Raw genomic sequence first — 23,574 nt, forward strand, 5'->3', positions numbered from 1 at the left:
ATTTGTTTCTGGCAGTTGGTGCCGTCCTGGTGTGACATTCATGTTGAGTACTGAGAAAAAGAACAAATAAACAGGAACAAAGAACATTAGATTTTCAGTTAATAGGAACTATTCCTTATAGGAGTCAGTCATGCATTTGGCTGAGCCTTTGCCATTCTGGTTATTCTGTGATCCATTTCGTTGGTTGTCTTTCATTTTCTGCCAGGTGGCTCTGTTTTCGTTCTTCATTTTAAAGCTTTAGAGGTCATCCATCGGTCCATGTTCTGAGCCGCTTATCCTCACAAGGATCGCAGGACTGCTTGAGCCTGTCCCAGCTGTCATCGGGCAGTAGGCAGGGTACACCTCATCGCAGGGCATATAACTCCTGTAATTGCAGACCTTTGCATGTAAATAAAATGAAGTCCTCTTTGTTTTTTCCCTTCCTGGGCAACAGACAGAATATATGTATTAAAACAGAGACTGCAATTATAAAAAATAAAACAGCAGCCTTTTGAAAAAGTAAGTCCGATGAAACTAAATCAGTTTCATTTTGAATAATAAAATAAAATAATACACAATATTCTTTTTCTCCTCTAATAGAGGCAACAGACACAAACAAAAAAAAGCAGAATTCTCTTGTGATACGCACAATAAAATGTAGTCATCCTCAGACCTGAGGAACAAAAAACAATAATGTCCATCCATTCATCTTCTACCACTTCTCCGAGGTTGGTTTGCAGGGCAAGTAGCTCTAGCAGGGATGCCCAGACTCCCCAGCCACTTTATCCAGCTCTTCTGGGGGTGATCCCGAGGCGTTCCCAGGCTAGCCGAGAGACATAGTCTCTCCAGCATGTCCTGGTTCATCCCCTGGGTCTCCTTCTGGTGAGTCTTGCCCTGGTCACCTCACCAGGGAGACATAGGTATTCCTCTATGTCTACAAAGACACAATGTAGCTCCTTCTGACTTTCTCTGTTTTTCCACAAGAAACCTCAAGGCAAATAATGTATCTGTGGTACTCTTTCTAGGCATGAAACCCTACTGTTGCTCGCAGATACTTACGTCTGTCCTGAGTCTAGCCTTCACTCCTCTTTCCCATAACTTCATTGTGTGGCTCATCATCTTTATTTCTCTGTAGTTTACACAGTTCTGAACATCGCCTTTGTTCTTAAAAATGGGAATGAGCACACCTTTCCTCCATTCTTCCGGCATCTGCTCTCCTGCGAGTATTCTATTGAATAAGTTGGTCAAAAAACTCCACAGCCACCTCTCCAAATTGCTTCCATACCTCCACAGGTATGTCATTAGGACCAACTGTCTTTCCATTTTTCATCCTGTTTAGTGCCTTTCTAACTTCCCCCTTACTAATCATTGCCACTTCCTGGTCATTCACGCTTACCTCCTCTACTCTTCCTTCTCTCCCATTTTCTTTATTCATTCTTTAACTTGTCAAAGTACTCTTTCCATCTACTACTAATAGTACTTTATTGTACTATTTGTATTTGCTTTTATTTTACATTGTTGTGTTCTATCTGCAGCAGGACAGGAACTGGAAAATCTGTTTTGAAATTCTTAATGGGATTAACTACATAAATAAATGAATAAATGTTAGCAGCATGTGCCCTGTGATTGGCTGGAAACCAGTTCACTGTTTACCCCACCTCCTGCTCAAAGATAACTAGTATAGACTCAAGCACTCCCGCAAACCTTGTGAGGATAGGTGGCTCAGATCATGGTTGGAGGTTACCAACATTTGTAGTTCTTGCACGGTGGAGGGAAATGGGTGAGGGACATTTGCCCTGATAATTTTTTGGAAGTCCCACCCAAGCAGAATAGAAAATTTATGCGGTTAGTGCTCAAAATGCCACCACTATTTATAAATGTTTAAAAAAATGCGCTCACTGTAGACATGTCCTTATGTGAATGTTGATTTAAGCAGTGCAAAACTGTATAGTAGTGATCACGCGCTGTTGACCTCAACTCAGGACAGTGTGAAACAGTCAGGTAATTAATTAAAACACCTCAATTCCACCATCATGCATTGCTATGATGACGCTGAGACTTTGGACTCTGATTAAGTTCTTCTATCTTTGGAGTTGAAGTCACTGAGGTTTTTAAAAAGTGGATGAGACCTGCCTGGAGTTCCTAGAGGTCCTTGTTGACATGCCTCTGCATAGACACTGGGGAAGGTCCCTCTGGACTGGCAGACCAGTGTGGTCATCCCCCTTTTGGAAGAGGGTCACTGGTGGGTTTTTTTCCAACTACAGGGAGATCATACTCTTAAGCTTACCAGTCAAGGTGTGTTTCTTCTGGGTTCAGAGGAGGATCCATTGTTAAGTAGTCAAATCTCAGATTTAGGACCAGCAGTGTGGTTTTTAACCTGGCCATGGGAACAGTGGACGAGCTGTTCACCCTCAACAGGTTCTTTGGGTATGCTTCCAGAGTATGTCATTCAATAAATGTTAATTTTTCGTTATAAGGACTTCTAATAAAGTTACAAACGTATTTTTTTTTTGTTTTACTTCTTTTTCATATGGATTTAATTTCTTTTGCAGATTAAAAAAAAAACAAAACAAAACTTTGCGAGTTTTGGTGATTAAAAAAAAATGGCCGACAAAAAAGCGTGCTCCAGGATTGAACAGCGGTCAGTATTCAAGTTTTTGGTTGCTGGAGGGTGCAAACCAGTTAAAATCAATAGGAGAATGTCAACCGTGTATGGTGCCACATGTTTCAGCCGAAAACATGTCTACAAATGGGCTAAATTGTTTCAAGGATGGAGCATTGTTGAGGTTGAAGACAGGCATGGGAGGCCTACAGACGTGAGATCTCCTGAGGTGATCGAATCAGTCAATGACCTCTTTCATTTGACAAAATGATGAGAGTGGATGACATTACAAAGACTTTGAGCTTATCTGTTGAGACAGCACACAAAATTGTCTGTGATGTTGACTACTTGAAGGTCAGCTCCCAGTGGGTGTCAAAGATGCAGACTACAAACAGTGGAGGGTCGAGTTGTCCCAGCAGTGTCTCTCCCACTATGAGAAAGATGAGTTTCTGAAGGTGATTACATGTGACGAGACATGGGTTTGGCACTCTGAGCCCAAGTCCAATTGGCAGTCCATGGAGTGGAAACATGCAGGCTCTGCAGTGAAGAAGAAGTTCAAGTCCCAGCGGTCCACGAGGAAGGTGATGCTCAAAGTTTTTTGGGATATGCAAGCCCCAATCACCATTTCATTCCTTGAGAAAGGAACTGTGAACCGTGACAACTACTGTGAACTACTGAGGCAGGTCAAGAAAGACAGAAGAAATGCAGGGGTCATCAGTCAGAAGGAGTCATGACAACACAAGGCCTCCAGCAACAGCCCAAATGGTTCAACCCGCTGAGCTGTGAACTGGTCCCTCATCCCGCTTACAGCCCAGACCTTGCCCTTTCAGACTTCCACCTGTTTGGTCCCTTGAAAGCGTTCACAAGCGGCACCAACTTTTAAAGTGAGAAGTCAAAACTGTTGAGAGCGAGTGGCAGAGACATCAGTCCAATGATTTTTATGCTGAGGTAATATGGAAGCTTGTGCACAGATGGGAAAAGTGTGTGACTCTGCTGGGAGACTGGAAAAAAAAAACTATGCTTCTATCTGTAGTAGAAGTCGTCCTTACATCAAAGAATTTACCTTATTTATTCAATGCCCCTCGTAGCACACGGGCCCCATGATACATGCCGTTCGGTCCATGGATAACCACTTTTAGAATTTGGTCCACATTGCTGGCACTAAATTGGATTTTTTTTTTTCCATTAGGGTTGGACTTCACCATGGCTGCCCTTTGTCACTTATTATGTTCATAACCTTCATGGACAGAATTTCTCAGCACAGCCAAGGATTTTTTTTTTTTTTTTTGCAGATGATGTGGTTCTCTTTACATTGTCAAATTGTAATCTTCAACTTTCACTGGAGAAGTTGGCAGCCAAATGTGAAGTGGTTGGGATCTTAATTATGTACCTTAAACTCTTGAGACCATGGTACTACTAAGTTGGAAAAGGTTGGATTGGCATCTCCAAGGTCCTGCCCCAAGTGTAGGAGTTCAGATATCTTGATCTTGTTCATGAGTGAGGGAAGAATGGAGCAGGAAACAGGCACGCAGATCAGCGCAGCATCTGCAACAATCGACACTCTGTATCATGTTATGGTTTAAAGAGCTGAGCCAAAGGGCGAAGTTTACTGGTCAGTTGGTGAAATTTTCCTACGAGGAGTTAGGTTACAGTTGTCCATCCATCCAATTTCTTCTGCTTATCTGGTATTGGGTTACAGTGGAAGCATCTTAAACAGTGAAACTCCAGACCTCACTCTCCCCAGCCACTTTGTCCATCTCTTAGACTTTCCCAGGCAAGGTGAGAGACATTTCTTCCAGTGAGTCCTGGGTCGTTCCCAGTGCCTTCTACTGTGGGATGTGCCTGGAATACCTCATCAAGGAGGGATCTCTGAGGCATTCTAACCAAATGTCAAGACTACCCGATGCTAAGGAGCATTTGGCCCCTCTTAGATTCGTGATAGGTCATTGGCCTTAGATTTGGAGGTGCTGATTCCAACTCCACTCTGATACAGTAAAACTGTTCTGACAAAAATGGGATGCAGATTCTCCATTCTGCTTAATCTGACAGCCTAACATGGGACACAAAAATATAGTCTTATGAGCCCATGGGAACGGGAACCCATTTTGTCTCTTTAGGCTGTGCTTGGCTGGACGCCAAAGATCTTGTCCACCAGGGACTTAGCGCTACCTCTAGGCCTGGTTTCAGATACAACGTCCAGGCAAAAGAAAATGAGGTCCATATATTCCTTAAAGGGGGTTCAGAGCCTTACTTTGTCTGGTTCCTCACAAGGACCCATTTGCTATGGATGTGACTCTACCTGGGGCATGAAGCCTGTGACAACTTAGCTCCTTGGATCACTGGGCCATGCAGATCCCTCCACCATCCTAAAGTGACGGCTCAAGGAGGAGGCTCCCAATATGTTCCATTTGCGTAATACCTGGTGTATGATGTGAATTGGCTCTATTTCAATAAAATTGATATCGACCAGAGGTCGGAAACCCGTGGCTCTCTCATCGTTATGTTACAGCTAACTTGGCTTAAGAAAATAAATTACAGTATTCCTCGTTTTTTGCTGTTAATTGGTACCAGAACCAACTGTGAAAAACCACGAAGTAGCAGGGATGTAAGTTTATGTAGGTAACAGAATATTTCAAATATGTAAACAGTATTTGTACTTTGCACATTTGAAACAAAAAGAGGTATTTAGTTAAATCTTTATTTATAAAACCTTATGAATATAATATATACAGTATTATAAATGTATAACATAAGAATAAATTATAAAACACTTAATGTATTATATGACTAGTTACCATTCATCACTTGGAGACTAATGCTTGAGCTACCATGTGGGTAACAAAATGTTTCAACAGTATAGCATTTATAATTTGCCCACTTGAGACAAAAATTGCAACACTACAAGTGTCTAGTTAATAATAAAATAACGTTTTTATTGCAGTACAGAAAGTTACAAGCAAAGCAAATGCGCGCTGTCTCAGCGTAATTTTTCCGTTTATCGACGGAATTGCATCTTTGTAGATTGCATAGATGAAAAAAGAATTATTTCCTTTTTTTTTTTTTTTTTTTTGCAATATTCCGATCGTAACATGTGCCAGAATCCACACTCGTTCATTTTCCGATCCAACTTTTGCAAGCAAGTCGGAAAATATGATACGCGTCTGTAGATTGGTTGAATGTGGAACAGGCAGGTAATGGGCCCATTTGCAAGTGAACACAATGGCAGTGCTCGAGAGGAAAGATGCTTCACAAGTGAAAGAAATTGACAGAAATGTCAAAAATAACTTTCAATGGGATTGGATGGAACGAGTAATTGTTAATAACATTGGAAAGAAGGAAGTTACCACTCTGTTAAGCGACTTGCTTCACAAAATTGTTCGACCTTGGAAAGCATTGTGCACGTGGTGTCAGGATACTATTGACTATGGATCAAGAGGTTTCAAGGCATTGGAAGTTCACGTGAAACGACAAAACCACTTCAATCAACTGGAAGCTAGGAAAACAAACTTTTCCATAGCTGGTACATTTGGTTATCAACCCAAGGCCAACAAATCTTACGGACTTCATCCCTTGTTTACTTCCACTACTCCCGGTATTGAGAGGCAAGATCCACTGAAACAACCAACCCCAGTTGAAGACAGGGTCGTCAATAGCGAGGTGATAGTTCAGAAGTAATTAGTTGTAAAAATGTAACGAAACGTTAATTGTCAAATTAATGCGTTTCAATCATTTACAAAAACAAGAAATTCAAACATTTTTGAATGTATACGATATACACGCTATGAAAGCATGCTTGCATGCCATGATGATGATGATGAAATCTGAATTCAATTTAGTTTTCACTTCTGTTTACTTAGTTGAATTTGTATTTGAATTTGTAATATTTTGGGATAAAGGTATGCACCTAAATAATGATCACATTGTGTACATTTTGAAAACTGAATAGCATTTATTTATAGATGTACTCAATATATTTCATTCATAATACAATTTATAAAACTTACATGTAAAAATTGATCATCCTTTGATCAAGCTTCCAGCCCCGAGATCCTCTGCTATTTTTCCGTCTTTTTTCATTCAGTCAAATCAGATGCCTGTGTCTTCTCTGTAGCACCGAATGCCCGTGGTGCCCAATTTTGACGTCACTTTCCTTCTGCTGGGGCTGTCTTGCAGATTCCAGAATGTTTATTCAACAACACAGCATTTATACATTGCCCACATGAGACAAACATACACTACAAGTGTCTAGTTAAACAATAACAATAAAATGAAATTTTTATTGCAGTACAAAAAGTCACAAGCAAATCAAACGCATGATGTCTTCTAGTGTAGTGCTGAATGTCCGCAGTGCATTGTTGTGACGACACCTCTGGCGCACTGCTTTTACATCACTTCTAATCCGCTGGTGTGGCATCCCCTCCTCACTTTTGTTTGCGAGGAGAACGCGGGATGTGTCTCTCTCACGGGCTCCAACTCATTCTGGCCACATCCCCACAAATCCCGTTTATTTACACAGTAAACATGCTAAATAAAGCAACCGTGCGTCGATAAGAAAACACTAATGTACGCAGATTAAGCCTAACAAAAGAGCATTAAGAGCAAAACAAGAGAGCAAATATGAGAACTTTATGTACGATGTATGTAGCTTGGAGTCATGTGTAACGATAAAAGGGACTTCCTACAGCCCTGTTTTGCAGACGTTGTGGGCGGAGGTTCTGGGGCAGGTAAAATAAATATTTGGGCTGTTATTTTGCAATTTTCATTGTTCAGTGAAATAGTGATCTTTTTTCCATTATGTTGTAATGCCCTCAGCAATGAGAAGAGGAGTCACCGCAATTTTATTTTTTATTTTTTGCTTTTTCTCACTCCGGCAGCACACTAAACTCTCTGACAACAAGGAGCTGCTTCACTCTCCCGGCTTGTCTTCCTTACACCCCCCGCTTTCTTAAACTGGTACACTCATAATTACAGATCTCACAGTATTTTTAAATTCATGCCAAAGCTACACGCTCTGAAAGACCAAATGATTATGGTCTTATTGTTTGCTAGATCAATAATTTAAGTTCAGCTTTTAATTCATTTAAAAGAGACCAACTGTGTAGTTTTTTTTTTTTTTGTAAGGGTTCAGAATGTGTTCATTTAAAGTATCCAATTAAATTTTCTGAAACACGGATGGGCTGCATTGATATGCAGGATGGTTTTGCAGCTGTAGAGCATTGCCCTCACAGTTCTGAGGACCTGAGTTGAAATCCCGGCCCCACCTGTGTAGAATTTGCATGTTCTCCCCGTGCCTGCGTGGGTTTTCTCTGGGGACTCCGGTTTCCTCCCACATCCCAAAAATATGCATTCATTGGAGACTCTAAATTGCCCCAAGGTGTGATTGTTAGTGCAACTGTTGTCTGTCTCTATTTGCCATGCGATTGGCTGGCAACCAGTTCAGGGTGTGATATCATCCTGTCCGATGATAGGTGGGATAGTCTCCAGCACTCTCGCGACACTGGTGAGGATAAGTGGTTCATTAAATGGATGGATGGATGGTTCTATATCGATCTTTCTGTCTGTCTGTCTGTCTAATCTATTTTATCTATTTACACTTTAGAGGGTGTATGGACACAAATATATGTATATATTTTGGCTAACGTCTTCATTTCAGATGTCAACTAGTGTTTGCTGCTCCCAGTGTTGTCTTTGCAATACAGAAAGTTACAAACAAAGCAAACGCCAGGTCGAACAGTCTCTTTGAGTGTTAAAAGTTGCCGACCCCTGACCTAGACTATCTAAAGGTTGTAAAACTCATCTCATGTACCACAGCTTTCCCTCTACATGGACAAGTTTGAGGAATTTCAGAGCACTCTGGCTAAAAGCAACGAAGTCTTCACCACTTTCAGGCAAGAGATGGAGAAGGTAAGGGATCAAATCTGTTCATCACTAATCAGCAGAGGTGGGTCGGGAAGCGCTACATTTACTCTGTTAGATGCACTCAACTAACATTTAAGATGAATTGTATATGTCAGAGTAGTTTTAATGAAGCAAGCGTTTTACTTTTACTTGAGTATGTTAAGAAGAAGCCATACTTTTACTCCATTACTGTAATCTACATGCTGTTTGCTACTTTCATTTATCAATAATGATAATGTTGGACATTTCTCTCTTTGCATGTCACGTCACCTCACTCACAGCAATTCTGTTTCTACAGTCATATTCAAAATAGCAGTCCAATTTTACTAGCCAGATTAATCCACATTTACTGTGTATTTTTTATGACATGTTAAACAAGTTACCAGTAGGTGCAGTAAATTCTCAGAAAACCATCAAGACCCAGCATTCATGATATACACACTCTTAAGGCTGTGAAATTTGCAAATCATCAAACCAATTTTAATATCACTGAGACAACCCAAGGAAATAAATAATTAAGTTTTAAAATAATTCAATTTATTAAGCCACAATAAAATCCAAACCTTTCTGACGCTTTGTGAAAAAAGTAATTGCGGCTTGAACCTACTAACAGGTTGTGCCACCCTTGGCAGTAATAACTGAAATCAAGCGTTTGCGATAATTGACCCCTCCGTACAGGGCACTTAACCACGCCTCCTGAAGTTACGTCACCCCACGTGTGCTAACCTCAGACAAACAATTACCAAAAATGGCGGCGCAGGAAGAAAAGACTAGAGCGAAATTGTCCGATTTACCAGCTGATTTCGCACTCGCATTCTTAGCGAATGGTGAAATATCGTTGAAAAGCAGACGGCAGGGCTTCAAGTATTTCAGCAAGGGGTATTTCAATGGTATTTACATGCATATCGACGGAGAATCCATTATTAGCGCGAGATCTTTCCGGAGTCAGAGGAACACCGAGAAGCCACATAATATATTATAACCCAAAGACGAATTCGTCATTGACAGTTTCCTATTTTCGTGTTACATATCACACTTGTGTGCAGAATCTGTATGTGTATCTGTATAGCCGTTTGTGAACCGCCGTATGAAGGAAAAGAAGGCGAGGCTTGATTTACGAGTTGTTTCTCTCGTTTTCTTTGTGTAACGTCACGCGCTCCCCTCAATAATTATTCTTGAATTAGTGCCGAACCTACGTAAGTCCCAACCGAGTACGACAATCACTACTTCAGTGTCCTCAAACATCCTTCCTTCAGTCTTGGTGTCTCGGTGCACGTCGAAGGCTTTTAGGACTCGCTGGTCAGGTTTAGCTTAGCTCGCTAGCCACCAACAAAGAAACACGTTTGTGCAGTCAGGTCCTCGCAACATATCGCTCAACACAGATCAAGTGTGTCAATCATTCACACGTAGCTATGTTATGCAAGTGAAGAACTGCTAATTTATTTATATGAGACCTGTATTGAAAATCAAATTTAGGGCTTACCTTCGTGCAAACATATTCCGGTTTAGCTTAGCTCGCTAGCTGCCAACAAAGAGACACGTTAGTGCAGTCAGATCATCGCAAAATATCGCTTAACACAGATCAAGTGTGTCAATCATTCACACGCAGCTATGTTATGCAAGCGAAGAACTGCTAATTCATTTATATGAGACATGTATTGAAAATCAAATATAGGGCTTACCTTCGTGCAAACATATCTGTTCCGGTTGATATTAGATGGATTCAGTTGATGATGCGGTCTTCCACAAAGTTTGATCCATCGAAGACATTTTTCGTACTGGGTCTTCGGTTTTGGAAAGGGTACGAATTGAACTCCACCAACTAGCCTTTTAGGATACCTGTCGTCACTATTACAAAGTCCGTGACTACACCTCTTAACCATATCTATTGTTAAAGAACCCAAATACGCGATAAAACGCTAACAAAAGCTATACTGGACCATGCAACGTTGTCTCAGGGAACGGCGGACGCAAAAAAGGGGCGTGGTTTATCCAGATCTCTGGCCTCTGATTGGTCAGCGACGCGGATGATGCAATTTCTACGGAGGGGTCAATTGGTGATGAGGCTTTCACTGTAGTATGGAGGAAATTTGTCCGACTCTTTTTTGCAGTATTGATTTTTTTGTTTTTTTGTTTTTTTTTAAGCCAGTCCACAGAATCTTTCTCCAGGAGTCTTGAGGAGGATCAGATGTTTTTGGGCAAATATGAGACGGTCCTTTGTATTCTATGCTGACAGCATGGGTTTTCGACTGGGAACTCCCCCAAGTATGCCATTTTGTGCCCAATGTCTTATGGTACAGCTGACATGGATCGTACTAACTGAGGCCAGCGAGGCATGCTGGTCTGGAGATGTTGTTCGAGGTTCTTTTTTTGACCTCCTGGATCAGTTGTTGTTGCACTCTTGGAGTAATTTTAGATGGTCGGCCTCTCCTGGGAAGGCTTGTCATTTTTCCCAGTTTTCTCCATTTGTGGATAATGGCTCTGAGAGTTGTTCGCCAGAAATGGTTTTGTAACCTTTTCCAAACTGCTGGACTTTTTTCTCGTATCTTTTTTAACTTCTTTGGATCGTGACATGATGCATTCATTGGTTCTTGAGATCCTGTAGTCTATTTCACGTTCTCTGAGAGATTCTGTTTAAGTGATTTCTTGATTCAACCAATATGGTGGTAATAAGGTTTGTGTGGGGGAGCAATTACTTTTTTTCGGCGGGTCGGAAAGGTTTGGATTTTATTTGTGCCTGAATAAATTGAATTGTCATTTGAAAACTGCATTTTGTATTTCCTTGGGTTGTCTGAGTGGAATTAAAATTGGTTTGATTATTTGAAACCTCTGTGTGATGTGGGGGAAAAAATGAAATCAGGAAGATGGCAAATAATTTTTCAAGGCACTGTCTAGGCCCCATTTTTTACATATAGTTTGACACCCCTGCTCTGTATGGATGCTATTTTCTGTCTCAGTGTATTGGTAGATAATCTGGCACAGTGCACAGTTGTGAGTCAACAACTGCCTTCCTTTTATTTCCCATTTGTCCATTCCGTTAACCAATTCTGCTCCCACTTCCAGTTCCTCATTTGATTCTGATTCTTTCAGATGGCTAACTCAAAAGACCTTGATTTGAATAAATCGTGTCCAAATTTTGAACATCCATTGTCTTAGCAGCCTGCAGTATAAACAAAAATTAACATTTGGCTCAGCGTTCTTTACAACCAGTATCTATACCAAACCTTTGAACTAAAAGTGTGTGTGTGTGTTGTGTGTGTGTGCTGTGTGTGTGTGTGTGTGTGTGGTGTGTGTGTGGTGTGTGGTGTGTGTGTGGTGTGTTGTGTGTGTGTTGTGTGTGTGTTGTGTGTGTGTGTGTGTGTGTGTTGTGTTGTGTGTGTGTGTGTGTGTGTGTGTGTGTGTGTGGGTGTGTGTGTGTGTGTGTGTGTGGTGTTGTGTGTGTGTGTGTGTGTTGTGTGTGTTGTGTGTGTGTGTGTGTGTGTGTTGTGTGTGTGTGTGTGTGTGTGTGTGTGTGTGTGTTGTGTTGTGTGTGTGGTGTGTGTGTGTGTGTGTGTGTGTGTGTGTGTGTGTGTTGTGTGTGTGTGTGTGTGTGTGTGTGTGTGTGTAAAACTAACCCAGTGGTTTTCAAACTGGGTTAGAACGTCATGACAAGGTAGGCACAGATTGTTTCAGCAGACCTTTGCCCCCGCTTTCAATTTTTCACCATTTTTAAATTTGAACAAATCCAGGAGAACCAGAACATTAGTCCTGTTTCCAATCACTTATAATGCCCAACCCTAGTTCCAGTTCAGCCTCATCATGCGGTGTGAGGCAGGCCTAACTCTATTAACTTTTCAGATGACCAAGAAGATAAAAAAGCTGGAGAAAGAAACCACACAATGGAGAACTAAATGGGAGGGGAACAACCAGACTTTACTGCAGATGGCAGAGGAGGTAATTTTCATAGTATTGTTTTGGTCCTAGTTATAGAAATAGGTTTGACATTTTATGACATGCATTTTTAGATGCCATTGTTACGTTAATGACTTTAAAGATTAGGAGTACTTTCTGAAAGCACGACGACTAGTCTATGGGAGCCAGAATTCTTTGTTGGTATGGAGTCAATTATTTCACTCAATAAAATGCAAATACAATGGGGTTTTTTTTTTGTTTTTTTCAGGAATTTAATTCCAACAGGCACAAAATCAAATGTCTTATAAGAATAAAGGTGAAAAAAATCCTGTTCTTATATTGTTTAAAATAACATGTATTTTAACCTACAGTGGGTACGGAAAGTACTCACACCCCATTACATTTTTCACTGTTATATTGCAGCCATTTGCTGACATTTTTATTTTTTTCTTCTCAATATACAGTGAAGAAAATAAGTATTTAAACACCCTGCTATATTGCAAGTTCTCCCACTTAGAAATCATGAAGGGGTCTGAAATTTTCATCGTATGTGCATGTCCACTATGAGAGAGATAATCTAAAAAGAAAAATCCAAAAATCACAATGTATGATTTTTTTTTTTTTTAATTTATTTGTGTGATAGTGCTGGAAATATGTATTTGGACACCTAGATCTAGATCAGACAGGTTTCTGGGCTGTCGCTGAGAAACAGAGAGTTTCAGCTCCCTCCAAAGATTTTCTATTGGGTTTAGGTCTGGAGACTGGCTAGGCCACGTCAGAGCCTTGATATGCTTCTTACGGAGCCACTCCTTGGTTTTCCTGGCTGTGTGCTTCGGGTCATTGTCATGTTGAAAGACCCAGCCACGATCCATCTTCAGTGCTCTGACTGAGGGGAAGAGGTTGTTCCCCAAAATCTCACAATACATGGCCGCGGTCATCCTCTCCTTAATACAGTGCAATCGTCCTGTCCCCCAAAGCATGATGCTACCACCCCCATGCTTCACAGTAGGGATAGTCTTCTTGGGATGGAACTCATCATTCGTATTCCTCCAAAAACGGTCAGTGTAATTATGACCAAAAAGTTCAAATTTGGTCTCATATGACCACAAAACTTTCTTCCATGACTCCTCTGTATCAACCAAATGGTCATTGGCCAATTTAAGACAGGCCTTCACATGTGCTGGTTTAAGCAGGGGAACCTTCCGTGCCATGCATGATTTCAAACCATGACATGTATTACCAACAGTCACTTTGGAAACAGTGGTCCCACCTCTTTTCATCGACCAAGTCCTGTCATATAGTCCTGGGTTGATTCCTCACCTTTCTAAGGATCATTGAGACCCCACGAGGTGATATTTTGCAAGGGGCTCCACTGTGATTGATTTTCCATTTTCTAATGATTGCTCCAAGTATGGACCTTTTTTCACCAAGCTGCTTGACAATTTCTCCGTAGCCTTTTCCAGCCTTGTGGAGTTGTACAATTTTGTCTCTGGTGTCTTTGGACAGCTCATTGGTCTTGGCCATGTTACAAGTTTCAGTCTTACTGATTGTATGTGGGGTATGGTGTCTTTATGCAGCTAACGACCTCACACAGGTGCATGTGATTCAGGATAATACATGGAGTGGAGGTCTTTGAGGGTCAGAATTATAGCTGATAGACAGGTGTTGAAATACTTATTTGCAGCCGTATCACAAATAAATCATTCAAAAATCATACATTGTGATTTCTGGATTTTTCTTAGATCATCTCTCTCAAAGTGGACATGCACCTACGATGAAAATTTCATACCCCTCCATGATTTCTAAGTGGGAGAACTTGCAATACAGCAGGATTTTCAAATATATATTTTCTTCACTGTATATGCATTTGGGAGGTGGGATAAAGTTCTAGAAAGTCAGCTGTCACAGCAGTTCTCTTCCAGTTAGGGCTTTGTGGTGGAGTAGCCCGACAGAAGCCTCTCCTCAGTGCAAGACACATGATAAAGCCTGCATAGATTTTGCTAAAAAAAAAAAAATCTAAGATGGTGAGAAATAAGATTCTCAGGTCTGATGGACCCTAAGTATTATATTTTTTTACCTCAATTCTAGGGGGTATGTGTCGAGAAAACCTGTCCAATACAGTCCTAACAGTGAAGTATTGTGGTGGCAGCATCATGTTTGGGGGATCTTTTTCACCTGAAGAGACAGGTTAGCGGGTTGCAATCAAAGGCAAGTGGCCACGTACTGGTGTATCCTGGATGAAAACCTGCAAAATGCTCAGGACCTCAGACAAGGCTGAAAGGTCATCTTCCAACAAGACAATGACTAACACACAGCTAAAGTAATGGAGTGGCTTCGGAACAGCTTTTCATTAGGTTGGGGGTCAGTGGTCTGTAAATTGTTCAACACCCCTGATATATACCATTAAAGTCCCACTGACATCCCTATATACATTTTAAAATGGATATTGTTGTAAAAATTACATATAATATTATTCACTTCAATGTCTATACGAAAAAATATGAGTGGAGAGCGTGTCATTCATGCGCAAAGTTGTGGAAGTCTCACTCGACATCCAAGTGGTAGCCATATTGCCTGGTATGTCATTTACAGCTGTCACACTGGTACAGTCGCCATTGAGAAGACACTGTGCCACCTGCTATGGGACACGAACATCAGAGATTTTCTGATTTTCGCCCCTTCTGACACAGAAGCTCTTTTCGAAGAAAACATCTCACAATCGAGTGAAGTGACTGGGGCAATATTACCCTATAATTTCGAACCATATTTAGATGATATGTTAATCACTTCTAACGACTCCCTGACAGAATGGTTGACAGTATGTAGCGTACTCAGCCGCGAGGGATGACAATGCTGTGAAGCGGCCCAGCCCGGCCGCAATGAGCCACTGCAGCCCAGCGCTGTGATGGGATGCTGCGGCCCAGCGCTGTGATGAGCCACCCTGGCGGTGCCGCAATGCCCCCAACCAAATTTTTAAATAGCTCAATATACACCGACCTGTCATTTTGAACCCACAAAGCTCTCGTCGTTTTGGACCTGTCCAATCAATTTTTCACGATGAACCGGGTGTTTTGGAAAAGTGTGAATAGTGAATCCACCCTCACGAGTGTTTGATCAATATCCAGCAATACAACGAGACGGCATTTTGGCTAACATGAAGGAACAAAGAGCTACCTTCCCGCAGGTAAAACTGTTATAAACTCACAAACCTGCCTGAGTGGGCTTCCTCAAATAACATCACTTCCTGGTTCTTCTCCAAAACAAATCCGTCGAGAGGATTTTCATGAGTTACAAAAAGCCATATACGTCGAAATCATGTTGTGTGGTGAAAAAATGGATGGGTCCATTCCAGCTGCCTTTTTTTTTTAATTAAAACATACTTAAAAAATCAAGCTTTTGGTGTCAGTTGGACTTTAAAAATTATTCCATTATGGGTCTCTGCTTGGAGAAGCAGTTATTGGTATCACTAGAAAAGAAAAAAAAAATTGTGAATTGTTACTTTGTACTGTTTTTAATGTCAGACTTTCTTGGTACTTAGAAGTAAACTATTCACTCGTTTGTATGAGAGAACTTTTTTTTTCTTTCGCTCAACCCATCATGAAGGATCTTTATTCCATTCTAGAAAACCCTTCGTGACGGCCACTACAAGGCTCTCCGGGGCAAGTTGGAGCTTTTGGAGAGGCTGTGCAGAGCTCTGCAGAAGGAGAGGAATGACCTCAATAATCAACTGAGTCTACTGCAGGAGCAGGGAGATGAGCCACGAGAGTTAACAGGGGAGGAAGATGGTGAGGACGAGAAGCTGAAGAGTAAGGGAATCAATAAAGCTCCCAGACCGCCTGAGATACAGTCCACATTGGCCGTTGAAAGCACCACTAGTTTGTTGTCAAGCCAGCCCTTAGAAACCAAACTCACGTTGCTGGACTGAGCTTGCGTGTGTGCATTTGATTTTTTTCTAAAATCTACACTTACATCTCCCGTTTTCTACATGAACAAGAAATCTTTTTGTCCAGTAGTTTAAGATTAATAATTTGGTTTTATGATTGAATTCTTCTTTAAATCTGTGATTTCCATCTTTGGAGTGTTTTTTAATAACTGGGGTTTGTGAGTACTTTTTTTTTTTTTCAATCAGTATTTTCATAGGTAATGTTCACAGAAGTCTCTGTTTTTATGATGTCAATGCAATTTTAGATTATTCTTAGATGAATTCAGAGGTGAGTATTTCACCCTCAAATCTGAATGTGATCAACTAATTTGCCATCTTTACTGAGCATTGTTTATTGAATGTGATTTTCATACCTTAATCATAGTGTGACCAACATTCTTTTTAGATATTAAAATATGTGTTCCATATGGTTGGTTCTGGCTGTTCAAATTATTAGTAGGGATGATCCATTTCAGCAATTAAGTCTTACTTTATTTACTACTGTTGACAGGGAATATGTTTATAAATTGCCTCTCAGCAAACAGCCATATTTTATTGGAATTGTAGCCTTTCATTTTTTTTCATCCGATCATTTGTTTAATTGCTTGCCCTGTCTTGACATCCTCATGTTTACTCCCAGCAAATAAAATAAGGGATGCTTATGTCCCTGTTTGAATATTTAAACTATCACAGCTCTTTTGATTTGATATTTTTTTAATTAGATCTAGAGGCCCATGACTGATAGCGGCTTTAATAACAATACATCCAATTTTTATACCGCGTAGACTCACAAGAGTCGCTGGTGTGTTAGAGTCTATCTCAGCTGGTTTTGGCCAAGAAGGCAGGGCAAACCTTGGACTGGTTGGTGGCCAATCACAGGCCACCTACAGTGGTGTGAAAACAGGTGTGCCCACTTCTTGTTTTCTTAAATTTAAATGTTAGTGCAGATACAACAAGTTCACACAGAATGCACTTTTTTATTATTAAAGGTGGAAAAATACATGGGCCTGTATGAAAAAAGTGATTACCCCCTGCCCTATACCAAAGGATCCTCTAAATCTATTATCACGCTGATATATAATAGAATTAATTAACATAAGAAAGTAATTGCGATCTATCAATTTGGAAAAAAGGTTATATAGCCATTTATAAAGCATTGGGACTCTGTGAACCACAGTGAGAGCCATTATCCACAAAGGGTGAAATCAAAAAACTGGTGAGCCGGCCGGCTGACCACCATTACCCCAAGAGTGCAGTGACGACTCTTCCAAAAGGTCACTAAAGACCCCACATCATTATCCAGAGAACTGGAGGCCTCACTTCCCTAAGTTAAAGTCAGTGTTCATGACTCTACCATAAGAAAGAGAGTGGACAAAAAATGGCCTATAGGGCAGAGTTCTGAGATCAAAACCCATGCAGAGCAAAACGAAGTATGAGAAGAAAAGAATCATTAAAGGCTTGTCTCAATTTTGCGAGAAGACATCAGTAATCCCCACGACTTTTGAGAGAATATGCTGTGACAAACAATGCCCTTCCTCTATATATATCTAAAAATATTAAAGGTAACTGATTATACTATTAGTATTACTAGATTATCTAAGATAGTGAGCAATGTGGTCAAGTGTATCAGTACAACGCGATGTAACAAGTCTGAGACTTAAACGTTAATAGTAATTACTACAGATCAACTTTTTTTAACATGTTTTGCTGTACGGTGTAGAAATTCTAGGATGTATTTTCATGTAGATTCTATATCTATACTATATGTGTAATGTGGGGAAAAGGACAATTTTAGATGTCTTTTTACTGAATAGTTCACTTAATTCATTTGTCTTGAGATAAGATGGCAGCATATTTTAATAAATGTGATTTTGTGCTATCCAGTGATAGGGGGATGGGAAACAAAAAAAATCTGTGCTTGGCCCTTGGGGAACTTCTGGCCGATGTTTTTTTTTTTGGTCAGGACTTAGAAATTTTACTTTCAATTTTTGTCTGAATTTTGTTCGGAGATATCACCAGAATGCACCACAGCCGTCCATTTTTTCAAACATTTCTGGGGGGGGGAATGCCCCTGGATCCCCCTAGTGCTCGCATTTATATTTTCAGGAATTTTCACCGAAGTCCACTTTCATCTCTATATACTGAATGTGGAGACAGCAGAGGAACATGAAGGGCAAATCCACCACAAAGATAACAGAAAAGTATGATTAACATGAAAGAAGGCAACTTTCAGCCATAAAACATGTACTTGTGCAAGTGTGACCAGATGACATTTTAATTACACGAGAGGGAAAAAAAAAAAAGTAGCAAAGGCGACCAATTTAGTTGCAGTCTCAAACCTTGTAAAAATTAGTTTGATGACCATACTGCTGGGGCTGAACATTGCAGGGATGAGTCAGTGCTCCCCCACTATATAAGCACTGAGTGTCGTCCTTTTGTGTGGCTATGTTGCAAATGTAAATTACTTAGTCATACAATGTTTGCCCGTTTTTACTGCGACAGTACGGTGCAGTGAGCCATCTCGCTATGCCTGACCCCCACCCCCCAAATAAAGCATCTTCCTAAAAGTGTTATGCTATGCAATTTAAGTGGGCCATTGGACAGCTCCACTGGCAATTTGCCTGCTACTAGTTGGTAGTTGCTATTAGTCGCTAGTTGACTTGTGGACTGGAAGATCAGGTTTGGTTTCAGTCAGGATTCCTGTGGAAGTATGTAAACAAATGGAATTTGATTTCATATACTTCCAGGTCTGGAAAAGTATGGGTTTGAATATTAAAGCTTATAAACACACAAAAACACAATAAATGTTACAAAGCAGATACGCTAAGGCAGACAATGGGTAAATTAAAAATCTGCGTTAGATTTAGAAGGTTTGATGGGCATTTTTCTACACTATATGACTATATTACTAACTTTCATCACCGCGAATAGACTCAAACACTCATAAGGAATTTGAATATATTGAAATGAAGTTGTAAAACCAAACAGGAAGTTCCAAACTTTTTCAAATTTCCTCATCTGATCGGGTAAAAGAAAAAAAAAATCACCACTCTTGTGCTTGAAGAGCTTGCCAATTTACTGCTTTACTCAGCTGAACAACTCACAAAAATATTCAATTTCTTCAGTGTAAAAGACAGGAGCATAATCATGCTGGTCCTCTTGCTGTAATTCAGTATTATAATAAAGCGCACCGTTGCTTCGATATGATCTGGGTTGTTCCATGTCCAAATGTTACCATTGCCCCCTCTCCCGACCTCTTACTTATGCAGTCTCTAATAGAGCTGTTGAAAGATAAATAAAACAAGTGAAAGAAAGTTCAATATTCAGCGTACGAATAGGATAACCACTGCAGTGTTGCAGTACCTGCTCATGTACAGACATACAATTCGTGACTCTACACAAGAGCATGAAGTGAGGTTACTACTAGTACTATAATTATCTGCAGGGTTAACCTCAACCGGAGCCCCAGAGATCACACCCCACAAAATACTGTACTGCTCCTGCTTCCTGAACAACTACCTTGGACAGATCTAAGTCCACTACTGCAGTGACAAGTGGCATGGAGCAGGATTCAACCCTGGCCCCCTGCCTCTCATATGAACTGAAGGAGCGAGATGAGACTTCAAAGAAAGGAAGAGGGATTGAGAATGCTTGTTTTTTTTGTTGTTTTTTTTTAAGATCATTAATACCTGCGGCACGATGGAGCAGCTGGTATTAATGAGTTCTACCAATTTTATATTATATTATATTATATTATATTTTATTATAGAGTTCTACCAATTCAGCGTGTAACCCGCCTCCTGCCCGTTGACAGCTGGGATAGCCTCCAGCACTACCACAACCCTTGTGAGGATAGCTGGCTAAGAAAATGGATGGATGGATGGATGGATGGATGGATGGATGGATGGATTAATAACTGCCTCTTGGGATACATGATATATTTGACAGGACATGACATTTTGATTTCTGACACCATCTGACCATATCAATAAAACTCTTTAGCTAGTTCTAGTGTTTTGCCCAAGTCCACACTATCTGAGGACAAAACCAGGACCAGAGCCAACTGAGACCAAGACAAGACCAAAACGTTTGAGGGCCAAGACTGAGACAAGCTGAGACCAAGAAAAGACCAAGCCTGGGACATGTCGAAACCGTGACAAGACCAATCCATAAAAATACATTATAAAAACCAAAACAATGTTGAACAGTGCAAAGAATCAATACTTGTAGTGCTTACCCTTTTTTTTCCAAGACTGCTGCAATTAACCTTGGCAGGCTGTCAATTAACCTCTGGGCCACATCTTGACCGATGGCAGCCCATTCTTGCATAATCTTTCTTGAAGTTTGACAGAATCGGTCATTTTTTGTTGGTCCACCCACCTCTTGAGAATTGACCACAAATTCTCATTCTCAGATCTCAGGAGTTTCCTGGCCACAATCCCAAAATGTCAATGCTTTTCTCTCCGAGTCACATTATTTTCACTTTTGCCTTACGCTGGAAAAGGAAATGTTAATCACTGAACTATTTGTGGATGGTTGGGAGAAGTTGCTCTTGGAGGATGTTTTGGTACCATTCCTTATTGATGACTATGTTTTGCGTCAAAATTGTGAATGAGCCCAGTCCCTTGTCTGCCAAACAACCCCACACATGACCCGTGTCAGGATGCTTTCCTGTTGGCATGACACAGAACTGATGGTAGCACTCACCATTTCTTCTGTGAACAAGGTTGTTCCCAGATGCCTCAAACAATCAGAAAGGGGATTGATCAGAGACAATGACTTTATCCCAGTCCTCAAGAGTCGAATCCCTCTACCTTTTGTAGAATATCAGTCTGTCCCTGATGATTTTCTTGGAGTGAAGTAGCATCTTTGCTGCCCTTCTTGAGACCAGGCCATCCTCCAAAAGTCTTTGCCTCACTATGCGTGCAGATGCACTCACACCTGCAAGTACTGCATGGGTGGTGACCTGATGCTTCTGAACTTTAGGAAATGGTCCTGGCATTTGTTGGACTGTCTTGGGCACCTTGAAGCCTTCGTCACAGTAATTGAATCTGTCGTGCTCCTGGCATCCTGCCCAGGCTGGGCATGGCTGGCCAATTAGTCGGCACACACCTGCTCCCTGTTTCGGCTGATTACACCCGGTACTTAAAGGACACGGGGGACAACTAGTCCTCCGCCAGATCATTGATTCTCATGCCTCGTTCCCGCACTCCCGTATACCTGACCTACCGTGTACTGACACTCGCCTGTTCCCTGACCATCACAGTAAGCCTGCCTCTTCTGATACTGCTGCTTTTCCTGACTGACTCGCTGATCATTGACCACGGACCAAATACAGGCTTTCTGTACACTACCTGTTTGCCTCTGGAGTCGTGCAAGTTGGCGGCCTCACTCATGACAATTCACCAAGGCCAAGTTGGCGGCCTCACTCATGACAATTCACCAAGGCCGTCGCCGCGTGTCAGACTACGCTATCGAATTCCGGATCCGGGCCGCCGAGAGCCGGTGGAACGAGGAGGCCCTCCATGACGCCTTCTACCAGGGACTTTCCCCACAGATCCGTGGCCACTTCGTTGCCATGGATCTTCCGGCTTCGCTGGACGCCCTTATCGCACTTGCCCTCAAGGTGGATCAGCGCCTGACCATGCAGGGTCAGATGGACGGCCTGAGGGAGGAGACGGAGAGGCTCAGCCCGGTCGCTGCCCGGCCACCTAAGTTGCCGTCTACGTCGGAACCCATGCAAGTGGGGGGGCTCGGCAGCCCAGCGGAGGAGCGCTTACATCGGCGACAATAAGGGCGCTGTTTCTATTGTGGACGTCTGGGACACGTAATCGCCCACTGCCCGGTTCGGCCGAAGTGCTCCGACCTTAGGATCTCTACGCCGGTGAGTGTGCAGTATACTGTCACTGAGTCAGGGCGGTCGCTTTTGCACCTCACCGTAGGAACGGACTCTCACTCGTGCTTAGTGACCGCGTTCATTAACTCCGGTTCAGACGCTAACCTAATAAATCCCCGTGTGGTCGAAGCGTTGCGTGCGGCGACCTACCCCACACAGCGTCTTCATATTGCTTACGCCGCCAACGGCAAGTTCCTTTGCCGGGTTACACACCACACACAAACCTTACGTATGGACACGCACACAGAGCGTATTAGTTTCCATGTTTTTAACTCTATAAACAGTGATATAATCCTGGGGAGCCCGTGGCTCAAGAGACATAACCCCCACATTGACTGGGTCACAGGTCGGATAATGGCATGGGGTGAGGAGTGTCACAAGCAGTGTCTCGCTGCTCGGGAGGACGGAGGGATTCAAGTTGCTGAACTGAGTACCGCTTCCGAATTAGCCACGGTGCCCTCTTGCTACCATGATTTAAAGGAGTTTTTTTCTGAGTCCAAGGCAAAATCTCTGACGCCGCATTGGCCTTATGACTGTGCTATCGAACTCCTCCCCGGCACCTCACCTCCCAGAGGGAGACTGTTCTCATTGACAGGACCAGAGCACCAGGCAATGAGGGATTACGTCGAGGAGTCACTGGCAACCGGACTCATTCGCCCGTCGTCCTCACCAGCCGGTGCAGGGGTTTTTTTTCATTGAGAAGAAGGATTCCACTTTACGGCCCTGCATCGACTACCGAGAATTGAATGACATCACAGTCAAGAACAGGTACCCCTTGCCCTTAATCGCTACAGGATTTGAACTCCTCCAAGGAGCCCGGATCTTCGCCAAGCTGGACTTGCGCAGCGCGTATCATCTGGTGCGGATCCGGGAGGGCGACGAATGGAAGACGGCTTTCAACACTCCCACGGGGCATTACGAGTATCTTGTGATCCCCTTCGGACTGACCAATGCCCCAGCCGTCTTCCAAAACATTATCAATGATGTGCTTCAGGAGTTCCTGAACAAAAATGTATTTGTATACCTTGACGACATTCTTATCTTTTCAGCAGACCTGACCTCCCATATCCGACAGGTCAGAGAGGTGCTCCAGCGTCTCTTGCAGCACCAGCTGTTTGTGAAATGGGAGAAGTGCGAGTTCCACTGAGCATCCGTGTCCTTTCTGGGCTTCATCCTGGCAGAAGGGGAGATACGGATGGATCCTGGGAAGATCGACGCGGTACTTCTGTGGCCCATTCCCACCAGCAGGAGGCACGTGCAGAGGTTCATTGGCTTTGCAAATTTCTACAAAAAGTTCATCCGGAACTTCAGCGCCGTGGTCGCCCCTCTGCGCGCCCTCACCTCTCCGCACAATGTTTTCGAATGGTCCAGGACTGCCAGGAGGCC

The 23,574-nt window shown here is 42.1% G+C and overlaps 1 protein-coding gene across 3 annotated transcripts in view; it reads left to right on the forward strand.

Moving 5' to 3' along the window:
• Nucleotides 1–16,979, forward strand: part of LOC133498545 (gamma-taxilin-like) — a 66,149-nt gene extending 49,170 nt beyond the window's left edge. For all 3 annotated transcript variants that reach the window (XM_061815540.1, XM_061815538.1, XM_061815539.1), the window contains exons 10-12: nt 8,393–8,485; nt 12,317–12,412; nt 15,993–16,979. In XM_061815540.1, the coding sequence (XP_061671524.1) occupies nt 8,393–8,485; nt 12,317–12,412; nt 15,993–16,295 (492 nt within the window). In that variant the 3' untranslated portion in view covers nt 16,296–16,979. The remainder of the gene's footprint in view (nt 1–8,392; nt 8,486–12,316; nt 12,413–15,992) is intronic.
• Nucleotides 16,980–23,574: the final 6,595 nt, after the last annotated feature.

Source organism: Syngnathoides biaculeatus, chromosome 3 (genome assembly GCF_019802595.1).
Source record: "Syngnathoides biaculeatus isolate LvHL_M chromosome 3, ASM1980259v1, whole genome shotgun sequence".
NCBI lineage: Eukaryota > Metazoa > Chordata > Actinopteri > Syngnathiformes > Syngnathidae > Syngnathoides > Syngnathoides biaculeatus.